This window comes from Nicotiana tabacum, chromosome 4 (genome assembly GCF_000715075.1).
Source record: "Nicotiana tabacum cultivar K326 chromosome 4, ASM71507v2, whole genome shotgun sequence".
NCBI lineage: Eukaryota > Viridiplantae > Streptophyta > Magnoliopsida > Solanales > Solanaceae > Nicotiana > Nicotiana tabacum.
The window spans coordinates 105505319-105526678 of NC_134083.1; the positions used below are offsets into that span (position 1 = coordinate 105505319).

General features: G+C 38.7%; 1 protein-coding gene across 1 annotated transcript; it reads right to left on the bottom strand.

Moving 5' to 3' along the window:
* Window positions 1-2657: 2657 nt before the first annotated feature.
* LOC142180066 (uncharacterized) lies at window positions 2658-3247 on the bottom strand. The gene is made up of 2 exons (XM_075250985.1): window positions 3238-3247; window positions 2658-3196 (listed from the first exon to the last, which is right to left on the bottom strand). The coding sequence occupies exons 1-2, from the start codon at window positions 3245-3247 to the stop codon at window positions 2658-2660; spliced, it is 549 nt and encodes a 182-aa protein (XP_075107086.1).
* Window positions 3248-21360: the final 18113 nt, after the last annotated feature.

A 21360-nucleotide genomic window follows, 5' to 3' on the forward strand; every position in this document is an offset into this window, starting at 1 on the left:
TGATCGTGACCTTGTTCAGTTTTCTATAATCTATACACATACGAAGGGATCCATCTTTCTTTTTCACAAATAAGACTGGTGCTCCCCAAGGAGAAGTGTTGGGTCTAATGAAACCGTAAGGCCCCGTAAAATTTCGCAAAGTAATTTAAGTTTTCGTAGTGCCAAACTAGGCTCACGTGTTTGGGGTTGAACAATGCACTGGGAGTAAAGGAAACTTTTTTCCAGAAAAAGGTCATTTCTGCAGCCCACTATGCGGCAGCAGAATCACTCTGCGGACCACATAATGGTCGCAGAGTGAATCAGAGGCAGGCCAGATTGGAGGAAGGTCTGCGGTGCATTATGCGACTGCATACCAGTTACGTGATGCATTATGCGACCGCATAACAGGTCTGCGGGTCGCATAACTACCGCAGACCCAACCAGGCAATAACAATTTTGGGCACCAATTGTGCAGCCGATATGCGGACCGCATATCCATTATGCGCCTGCATATGCGATCGCAGATCTTGTTCCAGAGTTTCATTTTTGGGGTTTTTATAACTTGACCCTACTTCGTTAAATAGATGATATGTACCATCTTTTGACCAAAACCCTGAAATTTTGAGGGTTAGAGAGTGCCCTAGAGTGGGAGATAGTTCCTCAACAATTTGTTATTCAGTTCTTGCTCAAATCTTGGAAGATTGACAAGGAAAACTTACCAGGTCTTCATCCTAGAGGTAAGATTCTACACCCTAACTCTCAATTTTGAAATTAAACTAAAAATAGGTAATTAGTAAGGAAATTCTTGGGTGTGGAAGTTGTTCATTTTGCATGCATGTGTTATCAAGGGGTGTAGGAAGATTGTTGAGCTAAAAATAGTGGGTAATGGGTTGTGGGATAATGGATTCCACCATTGGAGGACCTTGAAACCTTAATGCACACTTAGTATTTGATAAAATTCTCAAATGAGCTGGAACCATGATCATCCTCCTAATTTTTTGTTCAATTTGTTATATTTATGAAATAGATCGAAGTTGCTAAGATTTTTGGAACATTTTAGAGTTTAAGGAAGCTCAAGTAAGGTATGTTGGCTAAACTCTTCTCTTAGAATTGAACCTCGCAATGTCCTTGTAAGTCATGCCATTTTTTAAATGGAATTTTTGTCAAATAAGCCTTGTGTCGAAATAATTATGTGTTCAATATGTATTCCAAAGATTCTTGTTAAGATAAGTTAATGTTAGAGGATATGGTTTAAGTATGGGTTTTGTGTTACGATGTTTTGATTTGAAAGCCTGAATTCTTATGAAAGCTACCATGTCAATTGTGTAAGAAATCATTTGTGCCTAAGACCCTAATTTGCTCAAGTACGTGATTAAAGTTTTAATGTTGAAAGGCCTTGTTGTTGATTATTTATGATAACGATTGAAATTGGAATAATGAGCTGAATTATGAAGTACGACCAATGTGCCAAGAATGATATTGCGTTAGGGCTAATGATGTCAATAAAATGAATGACATGTAAAAGAATATGAATTGAGTGGTAAATACTTTTAATAACAAATGCTATGGGAGTATCATTTAGCCACCAAGGAAGGGTAGGTCAGAACAACCTAACCCAAAAACTACACGTGTCGGTGTAGGATTGATTGAGGGGTAAATTCCCGTGTTAATATGATGAGACTATTTCCCTTTATATGGGATGAGATTCGTGTGTTGAGATGTTTTCTCCCTAAATGTGATGAGATTATTGCTAGCTAGATGTGATATAATGTCGACCCACACGGCATTGTGGTGAGACGGCTTAGCGATCGGGCTGAGATCAGACGACATGCCGCGCACATGGTGGTATTGTGAGTGTATGTCTTGGGGTGAGATGGTTTAGCCGGTCGGGCTGAGATTGGACTCCGTGCTAAAATATGGTGGTATATCGGTGTTAAAGATCTCCCAACATAAATTACCGAAACCTACTTGAAATTTATGTTTCCCCTAATGTGGCACTTTGATACCGTTTGAGTCTCTTATTGATATCATGCTTTATTCTTTGTTTATTGTAGCTCGTTCTATTGAGAGGGTGTTTAGTTTTACATACTAGTACTATTCCATATGTACTAACATCCATTTTGCCGGGGGCGCTGGATCATTAATGGATGCAGGTGGTTCCATAGCAGGCAGTATTGATCAGTGATAGCAGCACACCCTCTCCTCAGTTGATTTGGTGAGCCCCACTTCATTTCGGGGTCCTGTATCTTCTATCCTTTGTACATAGCATTTTGAGGTATAGCCGGGGCCTTGTTGCCGGCACTGTCATAACACTCTTCTGATCATGTTAGAGGCTCCGTAGACATAGTGTGGGTTGTATCTATTTTTGGGAAAGTTAAACTAAAATGTTGTAATGGTATCATCTGTTGCACTTTAACTATAATCGTACAACATACTATTTTGAAGACTTGTTAATGACGTAACTAATGGAAATGAACCGGTGTTGTTCACATGAATATTATTGACTTATTAATGAAATATATTCTTCTCTTTATGTGTGGGTAAGTTGGGTAGACGACACTGTGCAGGCTTGCTCGACCGATGTAACTCTGTTGAGCGCCGGTCGCGCTCCCCGAGGTCAGGGCATGACAGAAACCCTTATCTAACATATCTTTCAACTTCTACTTAAGTTCCTTTCATTATGCTGATGCCATCCTATTAGGAGGAGTATATATTGGTTGCGTAACCGACACTATATCGGTGGGAAAGTCAATTTCCCTTTTTGGTGAAAGACCTGGAAGCTTATCTGTAAATACGTGAGGTAACATATTCACTACTGGAATTGATTCAACAGTCAGTATTCCCTTAGCGATCATCTTCATCGTCTTAAGGTACGAAATAAATCTACCTTTTGGTGATGCAAAAACACCTTTCCATTCTATAGCTGACCCTTCTGGAAAATTGAACTGGACTGTCTTCCCTCTACACTCAACATTAGCATAGCAAGAAGACAACCAACCCGTACAAAATATAACATCGAAGTCAACCATTTCTAACTCAGTCAAGACAGTTGTAGTACTACGGTCGCCAATCACCACCGTGCAACCTCTAAAAACACGCCTAGGTACTACTGAATTACCAACTAGATTGGCTACCTCAAAAGGTTTAATGGCTTCTGGTTCTATCCCAAACTTAGTATCAATAAAAGTAGTAACATATGATAGTGTATAACTAGGATCTATCAATACATACCATTATGAGAATTCACTGACAAAGTACCTATAACCATGTTTGGTGAAGCATCCCGATCCTGAGTACATAGATTTCACATGACACAAATTAGCACAAACGACTCAAATCCTAAGGGGTAGTTCCCCCACACAAAGTTAGGCAAGATACTTACCTCAAGAAAGCCAAATCAATACTCTAAATGACCTTCTCGTGTGAAACAAACCTCCGAACGGCTCAAATCTAGTCAAAATAACTCAATATCTTAAATAAAAATCATAGGAAACAATTCCGGATAATAAAACTTCGATATTTAATGAAAACTAAAAATGTCAACTCAAAACGTCAACCCCTGGCCCGCACCTTGAAACCAGACAAAATTCATGAAATCCGAACACCCATTCCGATACGAGTCCAACCATAACAAAATTATCTAATTTTGACAATAAATCGGCCTTCAAATCCTCATTTTATATTTTAGAAAGCTTTTATGAAAATCCCTAATTTTCTCCAACTCAAATCACTAATTTAATGATAAAAAAAAGATGGAATCATGAAATATAATCAAATCCGGGTGAAGAACACTTACCCAATCCAAAGAATGAAAATCCCCTCCAAAATTGCCCAAAACCGAGCTCTCTAACCCAAAGAGTGATAAAATATCAAAAGCCTTCGAAATAGAGCACTTATATTCAGCCTAGTGATTTCTCTTACGCAATCACGGAACAACACTCGCGATTGCGAAGAACAAAATACTGCCCAGTGAAAATAAGGCTTCGCGTTCATGGCACACACCTCGAAAACGCGATGAACAATGAAATACGCTACGAGAACGCATGCCGAATACCGCGAATGCGATGAGTAAAAGTCAACCAGCCCCAACTCCATTACGCGAACGCGAAGCTACGGATGCGAAGGCGGACAACAGACAGCTAAAGCATCGCGAACGTGTCCCCACTATCGCGTCCGCGATGAACAAAATCCCTAGCTCCAAGAATCTTTTTGTGGCTTCATCTACGTGATCGCGAAGAACAACAGTCACACTAGAAACCAGCAACTCTAAAGCATGAAGAAATTGCCCGTAGCCCATCGAAAAAACACCTGGGGTCCCCGGGACCCCGTACGAACATACCAACAAGTTCCATAACATAACGCGGACCTGTTCGAGGCATCAAATCACATCAAACAACATCAAAACTACGAATCGCACCTCAAATCAAACTTAATGAACTTTTAACTTCTACAACTCACGCTGAATCATATCAAATCAACCCGAAATAACCTCAAATTTTGCATGCAAGTCCCAAATGACATAATGGAGCTATTCCAACTACTAGAATCGCAATACAAACCATATATCCACAAAGTCAACTCTCGGTCAAACCTCTCAACTTTCCAAACCTTCAATTTTTCAACTTTCACCAAAATGCATCAAATCAACCTACGGACCTCCAAATTCAACTCTAGACATATGCCTAAGTCCAAAATCACCATACAAAACTATTGGAATCATCAAAACTATATTTCGGAGTCATCTACATAAAAGTCTAAATTCGGTTAACTCTTGCCACTTAAACTTCTAAAACAAGAATCCTTCTTCCAAATCAATCCCGAATCATCCGAAAACCCAACCGGGCCACACACGCAAGTGATAATACACAATACGAAGCTACTCGAGACCTTAAGCCACCGAACGAATGCTAATTCTCAAAGTAACCGATCGGGTCATTACATTCGGAGCGTGCAGGTCATTAGTTAGTTATTGTAGATTTGCTATGGAGAATTCAAAGTATACCTGCTTATACGCTCGCAGGCCTCAGAGTCACCTTCTGGAGCTTTACTTCATTTCTGTTTATTTTCACTCCAAACAGTGAAGTATTTGATATTCTAGTTACTTTTAGTAGAGCTTATGACTCCATACTACTGGTTTCAGGAATGATGTTATATTGATCATTTTTAGCTATGTATGTCATTTACTGATTTATGTTAAATGATTAAATGGTTTAATTATGTTAATAAGTCAGTATGTCTTAGGCTTACCTAGCCTTAGGGACTAGGTGGGATTTTGGGTCGTGACATCCCCCCACGGGCCTTGATGGCACCCAACGCTGCCGTTAGGCAAGCCAACAATAAATCAATATGCTGATCAATAGTTAATAAACATTTTGAAACAAGAGATAAAATAAATAAGCGGAGTCATTCTATCTTTTTATAGTAAACTAGTGTCATTGTCTTCAGGGTTTGAACATGATCAAAACATAAATCCGAATGTCATAATAGAAATACAACCGAGAGCAATAGTCTATATCCCTAAAATCCGATGTCACAAGTGCATGAGTATCTAATGGAATATACAATACTACTATAACAACTGTCTGGAATATAAAATAATTATAACACAGTAAATGAATAGGAAGAGGACGCCGTGTGCTGCAGATTGTAACATAGAGAGCAACTCGCCACAAAGTCTCCTCAGCATCTGCGCTTACGCGCTTGTATGGACACAAAATATACCTGTCTCAATACCTGCATAATTAGTGAAGAAGTGTAGTATGAGTACATAAATGAACGCGTACCCAATAAGTATCTAGTCTAACCTCGATGAAGTAGTGGCGAGAGGTTGATATCGACACTTACTAGTGGTCCAATAATCAAAGTAAAATAAAAGTAGACAAGTATGAATCTTAGAAAGTAGCAACAAAAACAAATATGTGTGTATAACATGATCCTCAATGGAAGAATAAATAAGAAATTCTCAAATGCCGAATACTACCTCGAGTGGAATAGAAATGACCAGTTTTAGGTCCAAACATCAAATCTGAGTCGGGATGCTCATATATGCGTTGAATACCTATAGAATTAGTATGCATGCTTATGTCGAGGATAACGACCTAAGCCCATAAGAGTGTTTCATAGAACTGCCGAAGCGAACGGCCCGATCCCATAAATATATCTCATATCCTTCTAAGGCGAACGACCCACTCCCATAGGACTGGTATTACATGATATTGCTGTGGTTGTACGACCTGATACATAGATGCATCTCATAATACTATCGAGAGATGAATGGCTCGATCCATAAATATACCTCATAATCTTGCCGAGGCGAACGACCCGCACCCATAAGAGTAGTGCTGAGGTGATCAGCCTGATCCCACAAGAATAGTGAATCTTTTGACGGGTCATCAGCCCAACTAGAAAATATATGTTGCCAGTTAAGAAATCTGGAAGCTTCTAGACAAATAAGTGCAACACGGGAGTAATCCATAAGAGAGTGTAATTTTCGCGGCTAATCAACTAACGCCCCAAGTTTCTAGAATAGCAAATCTCGATACTCTACACGAGTCTAGTCTTAGGCTAAAACATAAATTAAAGCATATAAACATGTAAAACGTCACCCATAGCACAACGAACTCAAATATATAATTTATTCTCAATTACATATCCAATTTCATGATCAAATACTCTTTTTTACCAAATTTCAGGTTTTCAACCAAAAATCCCAAAATAACCAACAATCTTTACCAATTTCCATGTTAAATTCCATACATGATCCATGTATTTATCTCACTAACAAGTTGAAATAACTTACCTTATGATAAATGAAAAAAATGGTCTTCAAGAATCACCCCAAATCACCGTACTTGTGCTCCAAGGACATAAAAGTGAAGAAATGAACTCAAAATTCTGAAATTGGATGCTTAATACCCCTGTCAGGCCTCCTTCTTTGCGATCGCTGTCACTTGCCACACGATCACGGTTAACAAATGTTCCAGAATTATTTTCTTCATCGCGATCGCGACGAAGAAGCCATGCGATCGCGATGTATAAATTTTGTTTTTATCTGCACAGACACCCTTTGGTATAATGGCCATACCTTTTTGTAATAAATTTCAAATAACAAATGGTTTAAATTTTTGAAAATAAGATTCAAAGGACTACAACTTTTATTTTTAAATCATCCCAAATTTTTTTATAGATTATAAAATATAAACTCCCGAAGTCAGACCACTGACAGCAGAAATTTCCTTCTATGCGATCGCGACAAGACCTACCGCAATAGCATTTCACAAGACCTAAAATGCACTTTGCTCTTTGCGATCGCTGACAATACCTCCGCGATCACAATTTACAACCTTGTGATAAGTTATATGCAACTCAAAAAGGCCTACATGTGGTCCGAAACCACCCCAAAACTCACTCGAGGTCCGAGGAGCCCCGTCCAATCAATCTAAAAAGATTATATACCCTACGTAAGCTTGTCCAAAGGATCAAAACATGAATTATAATGTCAAAACCAAGAATTAAAGATCAAACATAATTTCTTAACTCTCTTAACTTTCAAACCTTCATGCTTCGCCGAACACGTACGAATAATAATTAGACATTCTGGATTATGACCAAACTTAACACGCTAGTTCTGATCAACTAAATGAACTTATCTAAGGTACCGAAACACCATCCGAAGTCCGATAATACCAAAGTCCACTCTAAGTCCAACTTAGAAGTTTTATAAACCTACAAAATATAAAATTCTGACATAAGCGCTGTATCACTCCTCAACCACCCGATACTCAACCCGAATATACGCCTACGTCTGAAATCACCTTACGAACCTATAGGAACCTTCAAATCCTGATTTCGAGGTCATTTACTCAAAAATCAAATCTTTGTCAACTCTTACAACTTAAAGCTTCCTAATTGAGAATTACTCTCCCAAATAAACTCCGAACCTCTCAAAAATCGAAACCAACTACATACGCGAGTCATAATGCATAATGTGAAGCTACTCAAGGTCTCAAACCCCCGAACAAAGTGCTAAAGCTCAACATGACTGGACATGTCATTATAAAAAGTTTTTATGAAAGGCTTTGTATGAAATATTTTTGGGAGTATTGTTATGTAACCGAGAAGGTTTAGGTTGAAAATCCTATATTCGAAACTGCACGTGCCGGTGTAGAAATCGATTGGAACAAGTTCCTTTCGCACTATTATGAGATTATGCCCCAATATTGGGATTATGTATTGTATTGCTAGCATAGACACATCAATCCACACAATATTTTGATGAGACAGCTTAGCCGATCTGGCCGAGATCTGATACCATGTCACGCACATGGTGGTTATATGATTTTATGTTGGTAACTAATGATCTCCCAACCAAAATATTAATTCTTATTTAAAGATTCTTTATTTTTTAACTTGGAATTTTTAAATACTATTGATTTTGTCACTACTTCCATGTTTTCTCTATTCATGCTGGCATTCTATTCTCCACTATTACTGGGACGCTGCATCTTTAGTAGATGCAGGTGGTACCTCAGCAGGAGACATCAATTCTTGATAGGAGCGTACCCTCCATCCAGCGGATTTTGCTGAGCTCTACTTTATATCGGGGCCCTTATTTTGTATTGATTCCTTGTACATTATTTTTGAGGTATATCTGGGGCCTTGTCACCGATACTCCCATACTTTCTCATGTCTATTTAGAGGCTCCGTTGACACACAGGGGATCATGTTTTAAATGGGAGAAAACTATAAATGTTGTTCTTGTCAGTTGCTTCCACTCATAAACTATGAACTTGTATTATTTTGCCATCTATCAATGACATTTCCTAATTAATGAAAATCAATGTTGTACATTTATATCCTCTTGATTGATTATCTCTTATTATTTATTCTTGAATAATTCATGGGCAATGTTAGATAGTAGGCACTACGTAGGCTTACTTGACTGAGATATTTCGGTTGAGAGCCGGTGCCGCTCTCATAGGTCGGGGCATGACACCCCACAAGTTACATACCAACAAATACATATACAGGGAGCATCAAATGGAGAAATGAGGCTCAATTAGACAAAACGACCCGCTGGGTCAATACACAGATTTATAACATTCTGGTGACTCCAACATAGGTATGAAATAAAAATAGAAAATTCTTGGAACAAACACCCAAAACAATATGCGACTTTGATAACAAACTCAAAAAGTAAACCAAAAAAAGGAAGGAAACAATGACTATTTTGGATTCTGGAATTTGCTGATTTTTTGGTTTTGATGGCAATAAAAAATTAGGCACAATGATTATAAGAATAATCAACATAACCTTCGCTTTGATACCAAGATGATATGAATCGATCCACAAGATTTAAGAAATGGTTTACAAATGTAACCAACCCCAAGGACACTATGAATATCGATAGGAAAAAAATAAGTAAAGGATATCTGAAATAGAGATTATGGTTAGAATTAATAAGCACACAACTATGATTTAATTGGACATTTGTTAATCAAATAGTAATCGATAACTGGAATAACTAGAAAATAAAGGGAAGAACGCAAACAATTGACATCAAGAAGATTCAAATGAATACTAGATACTAATTAATTAACAACCAAATTAAAGAACAAATCCAAAGAGAGAGATACAGAATTTATACAAGAATCACCTAACTAGGGTATAATTCAAGAAAGGTTTAAAGAATCCAAGATTAATCCCTAAAATAAGTAAACAACAATAAATCATAAAATAAAGCTAAAAGATAAAATTATCAAGAACTTCATATTATCACATTAAATCTTCCTTAAAATGTTATAGCAACAATTAGGTTAATTGCAAAATCGGCTAATTGGGCCTTAGGTAACTTTGTATAAACTGGCTCGGTACTTGCCAATGCAATTGCACTTATGTGTTAAACCTTCGTCCGCAATTGCGACCATGCATTTGCAAACATGCTGCTTGGCTAAAAGGGAGCCTTGTAAGATGGTGTCCCAAATTTTGTGAATGCGATGGCCTAGCCTGTAAGTCTTCTACACAACTACGTTAGTTATTTTCTGATCGTGGTGAACAACTAGGTAATTCATTAACAGTAGCTCTAATTGCATCTTCTAGATTGATACCTGATCTCTTGAAAAACTCCCTTGATTTGATATCATCTTGAAAGGTCTTCTCACGTTGGGTGCCAATATAGGATGCATCAAAGAAAATTCCCCCATGTGACAATCCAACTGGATATTTTGAGGGCCCTATTTTCTTATTCGAGACTTTTCATAGGTTCATTTAATATTTTATGACTTACGAGTATTATTTATTCCGGGCCCAAGATGTTCGGGAATAATTTAGAACGCTTAGTTCCTAATTGGAAGCCTTAAGTTAAGAAAGCTAACTAAAGTCAACATTTTGGGTATACAGGCTTAAATTTATCATCTGAAGGTTCATATGAGTGTATGATAATTTTAACTTGCACGTATGTTCGGTTTAGCATCCGAGGGACTTGGATATGATTCATATGTATCTTATGAAAGACGAAATTTAAAGAGCTTAAGAAAGATTCATAAGTTTGGTTTGGACCTTGATTTCTACTTGTGATATTTCTATACATGTTTGGAGCCCTTGGACAACTTCATGTAGGATATATGGACTAGTTGAGATACTTGGATAGGGTCCCGGGGGCTTGGGTGTATTTTGGCGTATTTGGAAAAGATTTAACAACTATCAGAGGAAAATTCGGGTGTCAGCACCCAGTCCATCGAGAATTGATCTGTAGCGCTGGAACCAGCAATCTTGGAGCTTGAGAAAAATCGTAGCACCCAGCCCACCGAGCATTGGTTGCTGTAGCACATAAACTAGGCTTCGTACAGTATGTAAGGGGTCTGATATTTGTGAATATTTATATTATTTTTCATCATTTTGGAGACTTGGAGGCTCGATTTTGGAAGGTTTGACCTATATATTTATCTACAAGGTTGTAATAAGTGATTTAAACCTAAATCTATAGTATATACATGAATCTATCACTAGATCTAACATCAAAATATGTGTTTGAACAAGAGAAATTGGGGGTCAGGGGATCCGGCTTTTATTCTAGGTTTTGACCATATGAACTCGAGTTGACTTTTTATTGAATTTTAAGATTTGATTAAAAAGTAAAGTTTTATTGTTAGGCATCATTTCTATAGCTTTATTTGACCTTGTTAAGTATTCTTTGGTTAGATTTGGCATTTGGAGGCCGAGATAGAGGAAAAGGCATTTTTGAAGGTTGAGCCTACTCCGAATAAGGTAAGTATCTTGTTTAACCTCGACTTGAGGGAGTATTTCCTAAAATGAAATTATGTGCTACATATTACGTGTTTGGCGATGATAAATATACGAGGTGACGAGCATATATACAGATGCTGAGGTTGTACCATGTTTTGGTAAAATTTTAAGCTATTTTGTGCCTTGTTTGGTATATGCTTCATTGCTTATGCTTTGCTTGATTTACCTATGTCACGACTCTATGTGCATCTTCATATGTTAGTATCATGTTATAAGCATCTCTTTTATGCTAGTGTAATATGATAGGGTATTATATGGCATGACATATTGAATGTATATTATTTGAGCATCTTATTCATGTTAGAATAATGTTATAGGAATCATTCACATGCTAATTTAACATTATAAAAATTTCATATACTTGTGTTACATGGTAGACTGTGTAGTCAAATGCTGTCTCATTATATTCACAATACTAGCATATAGATCTAGTTTTTACCATTAATTTAAGACTATTTGGAGGGAAGATTCATGTACCTGTGTTGAGGCATCCATTTGTGTCATGGCCAAAAATTCATCTAGTCATGATGGCACCTAACCTAACCCGCTTGGTAAGCAAAACAACCCTCGTCACAACTCAAATGAGAATAATAAACATCAATGAGTAAAGTAACTTAACTTCTACACAAACTCCCAATGATTGGTAGTACTAGTCATGTGCCACTAAGACTTAGATTTATAAAGCTGGTATGTGTAACGACCCGACCAATCGTTTTGAGAATTAGCATCCCGTTCGGTAGCTTAAAGTCTCGAGCAGCTTCGTATTATATATTATGACTTGCATGTGTGGCCAGGTTCGGTTTTTGGTGATTCAGTATCAATTTGGAAGAAGGATTCTTATTTTAGAAGCTTAAGCGGTAAGAGTTGACCGTAGTTTGACTTTTATGAAGACGACTCTAGAATGGTATTTTGATGATTTCAATAACTTCGTATGGTGATTTTGGACTCAGACGTATGCCCGGATTTAGATTTGGAGGTCCGTAGGTTGATTTGATGCAATTAAGCAAAAAATGGAAAGATGAAGGCTTGGAAGGTTAAAAGGTTTGACCGGGAGTTGACTTTGTAGATATCAGGTTCAAATTTCAATTCCAGCAATTGGTATAGCTCCATTGTGTCATTTGGAACTTGCATGTAAAATTTGACGCCATTCCGGGTTGATTTGATATGATTCGACGTGATTTGTAGAAGTTAAAAGTTCATAAGTTCATTAAGTTAGATTCGAGGTGCGATTCATAGTTTTGATATTGCTTGATATGATTTGAGGCTGCGAGCAGGTCCGCGTTATATTATGGAACTTGTTGGTATATTTCGACGGGGTCCCGGGGGCCTCGGGTATATTTCGGATGGGCTACGGGCCATTTCTTTATGCTTTAGAGTTGGTGGTTTCTAGTGTGCCTATTGTTCTTCACGATCGTGAAGGTTGAGCCGCGATCGCGAAGTGTTTCTGGGAGATTAGTGATTTGTTCATCGCGGATGCGATGGTGATCATGCATTCGCGAAGCTTCAGCTATTTGTTGTCCGCGTTTGCGTCCATGTTTACGTGTTCTCGTAAGGGAGCTGGGGGCTGGTGAAATATTTCTCATCGCGTTCGTAGTTGGATGGATGCGTTCGCGTAGCTTTGCGTCATTGTTCATCGTATTCGCGAGGTATGTGCCGCAAACGTGAAGCTTATTTTCTCTGGCCAGCAACTTTGTGCTTCGCGATCGCGTAAGAGGAATACCTGGGCAGAAATATAAGAACTCTATTTCGAGGGTTTGACAATTTGTATCATATCTTGAGTTGTAAACCTCAAATTTGAGCGATATTTGAGGGATTCTTCACGTTTTGGTTTGGGATAAGTGTTTTTACCTGAATTTTATTTTATTTCATGAATCCATCTTTGTTTTTATCATTAAATTAGTGGTGTGAGTTGGGAAAAAGGGGAATTTTATGAAAACTTTCAAAAATATAAAATGATGATTTGATGTCGGAATTGGATAAATTTGGTATGGTTAGACTCGTATCTTAATGGATGCTTGGATTCTATGAAGTTTATCGGGTTACGAGGTACGGTCTCAGGGTTGGCTTTTTAGTTTTCATTAAAGATCGAAGCTTTATTATCCGGAATTATTTTCTATGGTTTTTATGATATTAAGTTATTTTGGATAGATTTGAGCCGTCCGGAGGTTGTTTCATACGACAAGGTCATTTTAGAGTATCGGTCTAGCTTCTTTGAGGTAAGTATCTTGCCTAACTTTGTGTGGGGGAACTACCCCTTAGGACTTGAGTCGTTTGTGCTATTTGTGCCATGTGAAAGCTGTGTACGCGAGGTGACGAGTACGTACTCGGGCTTATATGTGGAAATTGACCGGTCTAGACTCTTAGGAATTTTTTATGTACTTCTTTGGAATTGTTAGCACATATTATATCTTTTATTCATCATATCTACTATCACATACTTTATTTGAAGTCGTCGTTACATGTCACATTCTTTACTTGTCGAGTTTGCTCTTATATGCTTTAGTTGGAGTTGTTATCACTTTGTGTCATTATGTGATTTCTTTTATTGTGGAGCTACTCTTAGTTGAAAATATCGTCACATGATATCCTTTGTTGCTGGGTTGTTCTCATGCATTTATACGTAGTACTAGTTCGTGCCATCTCCTTGATTGTTAGCCTAATTCATACACTAGAGTCTGAAGTTTGCCATTTCATGGAAGTACTTTCACTATCGAGATTATCCTTAAACAATTAATTGGAATTGAAGTTATCGAGAGTCATTAATCTATTCTAATTGAAGTTGTGTTTAAAGGGGGTGTTGTCCTTTGTTGAGTTACTTTTCCGTTTATTTTTTTGTTATTGAGATTCTATATACGTTGTGCTGAGCCGTGGGTTATTTGTTGTGAAAATATTGATATCGTTGAATCTTTGGAAAGGTTCTGGCCTACAGGCACTTGTGATATGAGTTGATATGTTGTGTTGTTATGGTGATAACACATGTGAATTGTTATGTGGTTTGGTTGTTGTTATGCGGAGTATAAGGGTAGCATTTCAAAGTTGTTATTATGCAGAGTATAAGGGTGGCATTTCACCGTTGTTGTTATGCGGAGTATTAGGGTGGCATTTCACCGTTGTTGTTATGCGGGGCATAAGGGTGGCATCTCACTGTTGTTGAATGTATGAAGTAATATGGGTAGCTATTGTGTTATTGTCCGGGCAGAGCGATAAGGGTGGCTATTATATGGAGTGATACGGGTGACTATAGGAGAGATAAGGGTTGCTAATGATAATGTCAGGGCGGAGTGATATGGGTGGCCCTCGAAGACATAAGGGTGGTAATGTCAGGGATGATGTGTGATGGTTGAAGACATTGTGTTGGTGATTTTCCTGCGATGGTGTTCTTTTCCTTGTGTTTTACATACACCTTGCGTGACTTGCTTTGTTGTTTTGATATTACTTGTTGGCTTGGGCTGGAGTAGTACACTCACACAAGCATACACTGTAGCATGCCACTTATACTAGCTCAGGAGTATGAAATTTGACATTTATTGATCATGCCCATGTATTCTTGTATTATTTGTTTCCATGTTGATATTGAGCCTGTGACCATGCCGGGTGGATTATGATTTATGAGCTTGTGACCATACCGGGCGAATTGTGGATGTGAGCCTGTGACCATGCCAGGCGGATTGTGAATGTGAGCCTATGATCATGCCGGGCTGATTGAGAAATTGTCACGCCCCAAACTCAGGGAGCGCGACCGGCGCTCAACCGAGAGAACCCGGCCGAGCAAGCCTGTTTGATTTACTTCAATCCAAACTCATTCATGAATAAAGAGGCGATGTACTCCATTAATCAATCACTGAAAAAAGTTTATAGAATTAATGAAAAACATGATTTCCAAGTGCCAACAATTCTATTTCGATTCCCAACATCAACCATAACCCACAACCTGTCTACGGAGCATCTAATACAATAGAAGAGTAATATGAAAATGCCAGCAACAAGGCCCTGGCTATAACTCAAAACACAGTACATGAGAAACAAAAGATACATGACCCTGAAATGAAGTGGGGCTCACCAAATCAGCTGGAAAGAGTGTATTGCTATCACTGATCAATGTCTCCTGCTGAAGAACCATCTGCATCCATTAAAGATGCAGCACCCCCGGCAAAAGGGACGTTAGTACTGTCGAATAACACTAGTATGTATAGCTAAAAATTCTCTTTCAAAATAGAATTCCGATATAAGAAAAGGCAACACATAGTAACAACAAGTCACAATCAACAATATCCAAACGTCCAGTTAAAACATAATAATTTTTAAAATACGAACTTCATATATAATTTTGGTTGGGAGATCATTAGAACCGATATACCATTGTTCACAATACCAATGTTCACAATACCAATGTTCACAATACCAGTGTCCACAATACCAATGTTCACAATACCAGTGTTCACAATACCAATGCCACCATACTTTTAGAACGGAGTCCGATCACAACCCGATCGGCTAGGCTATCTCATTAGATAATCAACCACAATTACTATCAATACCAATACTACTGTAAATTTAGTACGGAGTCTGATCACGACCCGATCGGCTAGGCTATCTCATTAGAGAATCAACCATAATTACTGTCAATATCAATACCATCGCAAATTTAGTACGGAGTCGGATCACGACCCGATCGTCTAGGCCATCTCATTAGAGATATCAACCACAATTACTATCATTACCAATACCACCGTAAGTTTAGCACGGAGTCCGATCACGACCCGATCGGCTAGGCTATCTCATTAGAGAATCAACCACAATTACTGTCAATATCAATACCACCGTAAATTTATTACGGAGTCCGATCACAACCCGATCGGCTAGGCTATCTCATTATAGACATCAACCACAATTACTATCATTACCAATACCACCGTAAGTTTAGCACGGAGTCCGATCACGACCCGATCGACTAGGCTGTCTTATTGGAAGCCATCAACCAAAATCTCAATTCCAATTAAGAGGAATAATTTTATCACATCAATCTCATCCTAAATAAGGAGAATAATTCACAAAAATAACATATGTGCAAATATATTTACCTTATTATCTTTTACATTGTATAAATCTCCACTAGTATTTTTAGTCATTCACAACGACAATATTTTCTTGGCTCTTTTGGCCATTCATAAGATTCTTTATTCAAGGCACGATGGCCATATTTGATATTCCACACTTTCATTTCTTCCCTCTCATGTATCATCATCATAAATATCAACATACATATAATATTCCGGAAATCACAACTTTAAATTCATTAGAAATGAACAATTTAAGCACAGTAGATTTCTTTCCGAGAAATGGTGTAATATAATTGGCAATTGATGCGCAAGTTAAAATCATCAACAAGTAACACACCATTTATTCTTGAAACATTTTTCCCCAAAAAGGATAATACACAATTTCCTCTCACGAATATGTAAGAATGCAAAAGACATTGAAAATACTCACAAAGCATAGTATTTGTCAAAACAGCCACTTATGGCATGACTTGAGTACGAAAGCTTTTAGGCAATTCTATTTTCGAAATTATTTTAAAACATTTGAGTCGAGGATCATTTCATAACCTTTCTCACATCATTTCATTTCATTTGCACCATTGGACACAAGTATAACTTTCACTCTTGTACATTGGCCACACTTTATATCCTAATTCACTTATTTCATTTTCAACCACCTTTATAGGTTACCAACAATAATACATTTCCAATCCAGACTTTAGGTACACATATGAGCAATTTCGAGTCTTAAGAATATTGAGATTTTCTCCCACAATCAGTATACTAGTTCTCATCTAAAACAAGACTCAAAGCCACAACATTTTAATATGCAAACCATACTTTGAACATCTATCTTTCGACATAAGGCTCATTCAGAATAAACAAGTTTATAGGGAATAACCTGGAATATAGAAGTTAGGAATCTTGAGCCAATCATACTTGATCTTACGGAAACATTATGGATATCTATTCTAAGAGAGAAAGTTTAGCCAACATACCTCGCTTTGAGTTTTCCTTAAATTTCTACAGCATTCCGGAAATTCTAGCAATCCCAATCTATTTTGAGACATAACAAAATTGAACCATAATTAGGAAGATATTCATGGTCTCAACTCATTTGAGTATTTTATCAAACACTAGGTGTGCAAATTTAACTACAAGGTTCTTCTACAAGATTTCCTTCACTTCACAACCCAATCTTTACTTATTTGAGCTCAAGAATCTTCCCACAAACCTTATTAGTACAAGCATGTACAAATAATACTCTTATACCCAAGAATCATACTCCAATTCAACCTTCTTTTACCCAAATTCGAAATTGAAAACTAGGGTATGGAACCTTACCTCTTAGATGAAGATCTTGTGGGTTTTCCTTGTTAGTCTTCCAACATCTGAGCAAGACTTGATGAATAATAAGCCTAGGGTTTCCTCTCTCTAAAACACTCTCCCTTCTCTCTAAAACATCAGAGTTTTGCTCTAAAATGGCCTAAAGCGTGTACTTAACGAAGTAGGGTCGGGTTTTAAAAACCCCAAAATGGAGCTCCGGAACAGGTTCTGCGGTTGCATATGTGACCGCATAATGGTTATGCGGACCGCATATCTGTCGCATAATTGGTGTTCAAAATGACCAAAAAATTTGTCTGAGTCTGCGATCACTATACGATTCGCATAACTGTTATGCGGTCGCATAGTCGACCGCATAATTGCTCCCAGATTAACCCTCTCCTGCCTCACTTCTGCGGCCATTATGCGGCCCACAGAGTGATTATGCAGTAGCATAATGGACCACATAAACACACTTTTCCGCCAAAAATTTTCTTTTACTTTCCAGTGCATTGTTCAACCCAAAACGTCCGAGTCGCGGCGAGCTTGCGAGTTGTCCGTGATTCTTGTTCATCCCTAAACACATATACCTACTCTGGTACCACGAAACCTTGAATTCATTTGCGAAATTTTATGGGGCTGTACACTTAAATACTTCGAAATTTTCTGCGGTGTTACAGAAATTGGCACGTGAGTTGTCCGTGCGGTTGTGATGCGAGATGTGGGCATGATGTGCCGTGAGTATATGATGGTGGGATGTGACCTGTGACTTGTGACTATGAAATGAAGTACCATGGAGTGATTTTTTTGTGAAACTTGTATTAGAACGGCTCGATTAATTGATTGTCCTTTGTTTTTTCTTATTTGGTTTTAATGATACTTTACGGTGTTCTTATTGCTTTACTGTTTATATCACTTATTGGTTCTTGTTTCCATTTACTGATTTTTGTTTTTCATTATTAGTTTTATACCTCTATACTGCACAAGTTATTTTATCTGGTGAGTGTCTTGACTTGTACGTCGTCACTATTCTACCGAGGTTAGTCTTGATACTTATTGGGTACCAACTGTGGTGTACTCATACTATACTTCTGCACATTTTTGTGCAGATCTAGGTACTTTAGAGTCCTTTGATTGTTAGATAGAAGATCATATATTGCTGTGGAGACTTCAAGGTATACCTGATGTCGCGTTCGCAGGCCTTAGAGTCACCTTTAGAAGTTATTTTTGCACAATTTATTTCTATTCTGGAACAGTTGTACTTAGAGATTTTCTAATGAACTCAGTAGAGCTTATGATTTGTACTACTGGTTTTGGGATTGTTGGCTTTGTATAGAAATTTCTATTTTATATTTAATAGTTGTTTGTTGAATTTTGCCATTAATTCAGTAAGTGTTAGGCTTACCAAGTCTTAAAGACTAGGTGTCATCACGACATCCTACGGAGGGAAATTTGGGTCGTGACAAGTTGGTATCAGAGCTTTGGGTTCATAGGTGCTACAAGTCATAAGCGAGTTTAGTAGAGTCTTGCGGATCGGTACAGAGACGTCTGTACTTATCTTCGAGAGGCTATGAAACTATTAGGAAAAATCTCCACTTCTTTCATTCCTGTCGTGTGGATTTGTTGATTGCGATGTTTGAGCCTTTGTATCTCTGTTCTCTCATAGATGGTGAGAAAATGCACTATCAAATTAGCTGAGCAGACACCCACTCCCCGTGCTAGAGCCGCGAGAGGCCGGGTTTGAGGTAGAAGCCGAGGAGGGGCATGCGCCGCAGCTAGAGCACCTGTTAGAGCAGCAGTTGAGGAGCCACTAGTAGCTCCGATTAGGGGATAGACACCAGAGGCGCCTGTTGTTATCCCCAAACTTCAGGAGACTTTAGCGCATTTCCTGAGCATGTTTGGTACATTGGCTTTGGGGGGATTGATCTCCATTGCACCGGCTACTTTGCATATTCGGGGAGGAGCTAAGACTCCCACCGCCCGTACTCCAGAGCAGCAGGCTCACATTGGTCAGGTTCTGGGTGTGGTGCTTGTACAACATTTTAATTCGGTTTAGCCTGAGGTCAGGCCAGGGGCATCAGAGGAGGAGGAGAAGAGGCTTGAGAATTTCAAAAGGTATAGTCCATCTACTTTCAGTGGCACAACTACCGAAGATGCGTAGGTATTTCTAGAGAAGTGTCACCGTGTTGTCTGCACCATGGGTATTATGGAGGTGAGCGGAGTTGCTTTTACTACATTTCAGCTGTCGGGACAAGCATATCAGTGGTGGTAGTTTTATGAGGAGGGTAGACCAGCCAATGCAGCACCACCCACTTGGGATCAGTTTTCAGAGATGTTCTTGACTGAGTTTGTTCCCCAGACCTTTCGGGATGCATGGCACGCAGAGTTTGAGCAGCTGCGATAGTGCTCCATGACTATGTCAGAGTATGCCATGAGGTTTAGTGAGTTATCCAGTCATCCACCTACTTTGGTTCCTACAGTCAAAGAGCGAGTCTGCAGATTCATTGAGGGGCTCAGTTATGATCTTAGATTCTGCATGGCTCGGGAGTTGCAGACTAATACTCCATTTCAGCAGGTGGTGGAGATTTCCAGGATGTTAGAGAGTATTCGGGGTAAGGAGATGGATGATAAGGAGACCAAGAGGTCTCAGTGTTCTGGAGGGTTTAGTGGATTCTACTCTTCAGCTATGACCCATCATGATAGAGGCTTGGGCAGTCAACCAGTCCAGTCCACACTTTAGACTACTCGTGGTGCTCCAGTTAGTCAGGGTAATCATGTGGGGCAAAATTGGGTATCAACACCACCGGCATGGGGTTCCTACAACGGTTATTCCAGTTATCCGGCACAGACTTGGTACGAGCAGCCATGACTGTAGAGGGGTTGTTATGAGTGTGGTGATACTAGGCACATCATGAGAGATTGTCCCAGACTCAAGAGGGGCAGATTTCATCAGAGCACTCGGGATACAGGCTCTATTCAAGTTGCTACTCCACCTGTACAGCCAGTTAGATGTGAAGGATAGGCAGGTAGAGGGCGCCCTAGAGGGCGAGGCCCGACCTGTTAATATGCTTTCCGTGGTATGGATGAGGCTGCTGCACCAGATGGTTTTGTTATAGGTATAGTTTCGATTTGTTATAGAGGAGCATCATTATTATTTTGATTCGGCTCTGCTTATAGGGGTGAGTCCTCCTATCTTGCTTCACATATGGGTTAGTTTTGTGATTTTGTACTCTACTTATGTATTTACTTACCCCTGTTGGGATATTCTATAATGGTAGCCCGTGTCTATCATTTCATTTTGTTCACTATTGAGAGCCATGATACTAGAAGTGACTTTCTGTTACTCATTACGGTAGGTTTTGATGTGATTTCTAGATGGTTTGGTTACAATTTGTGATTTAGATGCTCTACTGGTATAGGGAGTTCATTACGTGTTGTGATTTTGTTTTGTGGAATTGAGTTATTGGAAGTTTTCGGTTGGTGATTTAGAGATGAGGGTGAGACCCTCGCGCTTTCATGTGGTTTGTTATGTTTGGACCGGGCTGCGTGCCGCGATTGAGTTATATTAGGATGAGATCCTTGTGATTAGTTCATATGTTTTGATTCTCCCTTGTGGAATTGACTCGTACTATGGTACTGATAGGGAGTTGTGCCTGTCGGGCTTGTTTTATAGTTCTCTGATGTGTTTCTCTTTGCATATTCAATCATATTCGCG